General features: G+C 33.4%; 1 protein-coding gene across 1 annotated transcript in view; it reads right to left on the reverse strand.

The window, feature by feature from the left end:
- The window catches only part of LOC108781260 (TOX high mobility group box family member 3), a 75273-nt gene extending 69084 nt beyond the window's left edge, over positions 1-6189 (reverse strand). The window contains exons 1-2 of the mRNA XM_018549179.1: positions 6115-6189; positions 5563-5660 (exon numbers count right to left, since the gene is read on the reverse strand). Coding sequence (XP_018404681.1) covers positions 5563-5634 — 72 coding nt within the window. The 5' untranslated portion in view covers positions 5635-5660; positions 6115-6189. The remainder of the gene's footprint in view (positions 1-5562; positions 5661-6114) is intronic.
- Between the last annotated feature and the right edge of the window lie 241 nt (positions 6190-6430).

Below are 6430 nucleotides of genomic sequence, written 5' to 3' on the forward strand. Positions count from 1 at the left end.
TATATATATATATATATATTACAGATTAATTGAGTGGTTAATTTATGTTATTATCGTGTTTTTGTTAATTCAAACAAATAACATGACAACATCACTCGTGTATTTAATTCATTGTTAAATATATAAGTACATGAGTTAAATAATTAATCACTATGAATTAAATGCATTTAATAAAGTTAATAACTTTTTTCTCAGTATATACTCACATTATAAGTTTTCGATATAAAGATAGAAGAAGAGTAATGAGGTCTACGTAATATATTTTTTCAACACTTATCAATTTATAGACGTGTTTAAGAATTTATAGTTACCAGTATAATTATGTGAGGATTTATCAACAAGGTAAATAAAATGAAACTTGTTAATCATCATGTTTATAAGTAACACAGAAAAATTCAATTATCTACGTTCGTTAAAACAAATTTACTTTGTGCTATCGCGATTGCGGATTTTAATTTGTTCTCTTCTCAATACATAGATACAAATACACAAATATGACTATTCTCGATTTGTCCGCGCATACATTTACTCGTAGGTATACGCTCGCCTCAGTCTCCTGTTATGTATATGTATGTACGTGTATGTACATGCTTTTTTATGCCCTTTCAATCTACGTTTATTCATTCTTTTATGGATACCAACCAGGCTCGCCTTTCATTTTGTTTCAATGGAGAAGGAGAGAACCGAATGAAAAGTTGAAACGGACGGAGGAAAAGAGTAGAAATAAACGAATAGGAGGAGGAGGAGGAGAGGGACGAGTGTAGGAGAGTGTGTACGGAGAAAGAGGGGAAGTGGAGGATTGAGGGGGAAATAAAAAAGGAGACAAGGAAAAAGGGGCAAGAGCGGGTGGCGGGTTGTTACTCCCGCGATGATGCCGAGGCAGGGGAGGAAAGACTCGAAGGTGGAGGAAGAGTATACAAACCTGTAGAAATGCATTAGGTATCTACCTTCGGGCGATATTACCCAGGGAAAAATTCTGCTTCTCAAAGGGTCGCCTCGAGTGCTTTTCAAAGTAGATTTTCGGAGAACGAGCTTGTCCGATCTTTCTTAAAAGAATCGTATCGAAAGAAGAAAAATTGCACTAACTCGATGGACACGATGGCCTAACAATTTAATCACCAACGTCATAAAATTTTATCTTTTAATTTTCAAAACATTTACCTATCTTAAATTAAAGTAAAATGAAAATTATGCACATACAGTTTCAATTTTACATTAACTATTAAAATCTATATTTCATTGCAATTAAATTATATTGGTAACATCACAATGTATTCAATGATTAATAAAATACAATACAAGATAAGAATTAAATAGAATTAAATATACTAAATAAAGTGTAAATCATGTGATAAAAACGCAGTCATTTATTTAAGTTTTTAACCAATAATAACTTTAAAAATTTGTTTTCTATTTATTATCTTAATACTTAACTATATATATGCACATCTATTATATATCAGATTTATTTTCAAGAATATTAAATGAAAGCCTAACCAGATTCTTATTAATCTAGACGATAAGATAAATTTTTAAAATATCTGAAAAGTAAATGGATCTGACTTAATGTTGCTCATATTTTGTCTAATCAATATAACAGAATGAGTAAAAAGAATTAAATAATATATATCATGAAACTTTCTTCTCTGTTAAATAACGCATGACGCACGCACGCACGGACGCACACACACGAATGAACACACACACAAAAGAGGTGTAAATCCGACCAGGCAATCTCCACATGGTACACCTTGAGTACACCTTTCAAGCATCATAACTCAAAAAGTATTTAATGAAAAAATATTTTATTATAGCGTTTTGGAAAGTTCTCGACACCCAACTATTAGATTTTGGAATCAAAAGTAGGGTGTTCCGTTTAAAAAAATCGATGTGACCTTGACTTGACATTGAAAATGCCACCCAAGGTCAAACTGATAAGATCATTAATCAGTAAATAGATCTTTTTAAACCCTACAACTTTTGTTTGAAACATTTTTCCAATAAACTAATACTTTCTGAAATAATGAGCCGTTCCGAGACTTTTGACTCACACTGTACATTATTTAATATACTTTTTACTCATTCTGTCACATTCATCAGACAAAATATGAATAAAATATTATCGAATAGAATCCAATCTTACTTTCCTAGATAACATAAAACTTCATTTTACCATAGATTAATAAAAATCTGGTTAGAGTTTCATTGAATATTCTTGAAAATAGATCTGATATTTGCAATTAATGAAAAGTTCAAAACAATTTTATCCAATTATTTAAATTAAGCAACATTTGTGGTGTGTAAATGAAACATTTATTGCATTAATATTCGCTATTTTATTATTTCTTTTATTATTTCAGTGGCGGGAGATTTTCTGACGAATAGAAACGCACAATCGGAAATATTGATCGCGCGATGCCAGACACAATGGCATTCTATGGAAGAGATTTAATTTAGACGAATGTTTCAAATCAGATTGAATCGGAAAATAAGGATGTAGTGTAGTAATAGTAGTAGTATTAACAGCGATGTAGTGAAGAGCAATAGACAAGGGGGAGAAAACCTTTCACAGTATTAGGAACGAGGAAAAAAATCGAATCGAACATATCACCATTGGATAATCATTGAGTATTAAGGAATTGAGAAATATTAATAATTGTTGCTTGTAAAGTCGTAACTATCACAATTATTAATCAGAATTTATATTTACATTAATATTATTCAGACATGATAATGATAAAAATTCTAAAAAATTTTTTATTTAAAAATTCCTATAAATAACAAAATATTATCAATACATCATCCTATAAAAAATACTAACTAAAACAAAAATGTCTTAAAAGAAAGATTTTAAAATCACATACATGTGCGCTCTCTCTATTAATACTCTATCATAATACTCTGCTATTAGTACTATATGGACATAATAATGACATATAGTGATATAATAAACATTTTATCAAGGAATTCACACTTGAAAAAATGTCACTTATCATTGTAGAAAGTCTTCAATTTTATTTTTATAACACTCTCATTTTGCATTCAGTTTAGTTTAGTATAATTAGGACAAATTGTGTAATTATTGCCGAAAATAAATTTTTTACAAATCGTATTTACACATACATGTAAATATGTAATTAAAATTTTCTAATTTAATAATTTAAATTCGATGCAATTAATTAATTCAAATAAAACTTCTAATTTCTCAATTATTTTGAGTTCTAGTAATCTAACTTTTTTTAGGCTCTCCACACAAAAACATCCGTAAGCGTTACTTACGTTAAGTATTGAATAATAAACTGTAGCTTATACGTAACAATAAACTTATATCAACGCACAAACAAAATCATAACATAAAGTTTTAACGTTACGTTATGATTTTGTTTGTGCATTGATATTCGAGGGCAAATTAATAAGTACCCGTGTTTGAAGACAAGCGACATTGCTGATGCAAATTGGCATTACCATCGCATACTGCTATCTTTCAAACGACGCCATACAAAATTTCAGAGCGATTTATGCAATAGTTTCGATTTGACAGCAATTCGTAGTTAGCGTGTTTGACGTTTTTCGATAGTACAATGAAAAGAGCAATATCGATCCGTGATTCGTTGTTTATTTTTGGGTAGAAAAACGTGCAAAGAAATAAAAACGAAGTTGGATGCCGTCTATGGGAACCCTTCACCATCTATAACAACCGTCAGATATTGGTTCAACGAATTCAAATGTGATTGTTCATCAAAAACGGCAGACGGTGGTGGACTGAGGAAATCTTTGAAAAGGTTCACGACACGATTCTCGCTGATCGCAAACGAAAGAGCGTGAAGTAGCAGAGGCCGTAGGCGTGTTGTACGGAACGGCATTCAATATTTTGCATAATAACTTGGAAATGAAAAAACTATCGGCCCGACGTGAGTGCTGCGATTGCTCATGATAGACAACAAGCGGATGCGGCTATCAATTTCAAACAAGTGTTTGGAGCTGTTTAAGCGCAATCCGCACGAGTTTTTACGTCGAATCGTAACCATTGATGAAACATGGATTCATCATTATACACCGGAGACCAACAGTCAAAACAGTGGACTTCACCTGATGAACGTACTCCGAAAAAGGCTAAGACGGTCCCATCAGTCGGAAAAGTGATAGCCACTGTTTTTTTGGAATTTGCAAGTCCTGATCTTCATCGACTATTTGGAGAAGGGAAAAACACAATTACGGGGCAGTACTATGCTGATTTATAGGGCCGATTCGATGTTGAATTGAAGAAAAAACGGCCCCATTTGGTGAAAAAGTGTTGTTCCACCACGACAATGCACCGGCTCACTCCTCCGCAGTCGCCACAGCCAAATTCATCAAATTGCACTATGAATTGCTGCTGCATCCACTGTACTCTCCGGATTTAGCCCCCTGCGACTTCTTCCTGTTTTCAAACTTGAAAAAAAATGGCTCGGTGGAAAGAGATTCACGTTGAATGAGGTCATCATCGAAACAGAGGTCTGTTTTGCAGAGTTTGACAAATCGTATTTTTCGGAAGGATTAAAAAAAATGGCAGAGCGTTAGAAAAAGTGTATGCTCCTAAAAGGGAATTACGTTAAAAGATAAAAATACATTTTTTTCTAAACTTGCATCTTCATTACTAACACGGGTACTTATTGATTTGCCTTCGTAAGTTTATTGTTACGTTACAAGCTTCAGTACTTAACGTAATGCTTACGGATGTTTTTGTGCGGAGTCTTATAATATTATACAAACAAATGCATATTACAGTAATGCACTCTTGTATAATATAAACTATTTTTTTACCCGACTTGTGTCGAAGATATTGGGTCTGTTTTTTGTTCCTGCACTACCTGAACTAGTACAGACAGTGCAATAAGTTGAAGTGAAACAAATATACGTTTGTTTCACTTTAACTTATTGCACCGTGTGCACTAGTTCAGGTAGTGGAGGAACAAAAAACAGACCCATTGTATAATACGATATTGTATAATATATCCTTTTTAATGACTATCAATATTAATTGTTACAAAAATTACAACACAAGCAAAAGTGCAAACGTAAAATTCAGTATATTAACGATTGAGTTGTTAGGTGACAAAAAAAATTGCTTGAAGATATAATAAAAATTATGAAAAAATACTCTTATTCTAAAATGAAAATCATTTAATTATAAGTTGATTCGTAACAACATATCTCTGGTTTTCATGAATTACAGCATAATTTAATAATTATAACATTGAAATAACTGTTTCATAAATCGGATAGAATTTTTCGAATTTTCTCTCACTATTCAAATTGTATTTCATCGTTTATCTGTTAAAAAGTTTTGTTTAGAGAAATATATATATCTTTTTCTTGTATTTTCCCATTTGTTGTAGAAAAATACGCGAGCCTGCTTATTTAAAAAATATATAAATAATCATTTAGAAATAAGATTTGAAAAAGTATGTGTGTCAACCGTTGAATCTTTTTACGCGCGATATATAATGTCAGACTAAACATTTTCCGGTTAGTTTTACCGTGTCTCCAGATATTTATTATTATCAACATTATTCGACTCACCTTGTAGGAATACTGATCAAACATTCTGCAGGCTTCGAGATCACTATTGAGAACGGAATAACCAGCATCCATACTGACTCGATGCTTCTTCTCGCCGCCTAAAACGAACCCTTGTAAATGAAAAGCGATCTATCACGCACAGACACAGTTTAATAATTAGTACCCAACAAACTAATCGCGATTGCACTGACTATATCGGCGCTCATTGTACAATTTGTCTTACGCACAATTACAAATGCGATACGATATTGTTGCAAGATAGTATTATCAGTTTGGCACGCTTTGGGACTCGTACTTTTTTCAATTACGACAGTACAACGCACAATATGTAACACAAACACAGACTCATGATTCGCGCGGATCTTTTCATCAACGTTGATTTAGGCGGGAATTCATGATTCGGCACGTGAAGTATTTTCAATTATATCAAGGTATTTTAAAAAATGTCTCGTTAGATAATCGATGAATATCCTGTTATTTTGTATCAAGATTGAAACGTTAATATTTTTTTTTATATAAAAAAAAAGACGACAATAACATAAATCAAATTACATTGCGATCGAAAGCACTGGAGCGGCTTCTTGTCTCACTATTGATCACTGTTGATTACACGCGGCTGAAAATGGACCGCGCACGTAGCACGTGGACAATGCAACTACGATCGTCACTGATTGAGGTCGGGCAGGTGCCCATGCAAGTCGTGATAGTACGGTGGGTAACGAAAGAGAGCGGACCGCCGGCGACCGCGCGCGTGAACGTGCAACGGCGGCTGTACGACGGGCAGTACGTCGGCGACTATATGGCGGTTACGCTCGTGGCGGGGACTAGACGAACTCTCTTCTTCGCTGCTCAGCTGCATGAGCGCGGG

This window comes from Cyphomyrmex costatus, unplaced genomic scaffold (assembly GCF_001594065.2).
Source record: "Cyphomyrmex costatus isolate MS0001 unplaced genomic scaffold, Ccosl1.0 scaffold8, whole genome shotgun sequence".
Taxonomy (NCBI): Eukaryota; Metazoa; Arthropoda; class Insecta; order Hymenoptera; family Formicidae; genus Cyphomyrmex; species Cyphomyrmex costatus.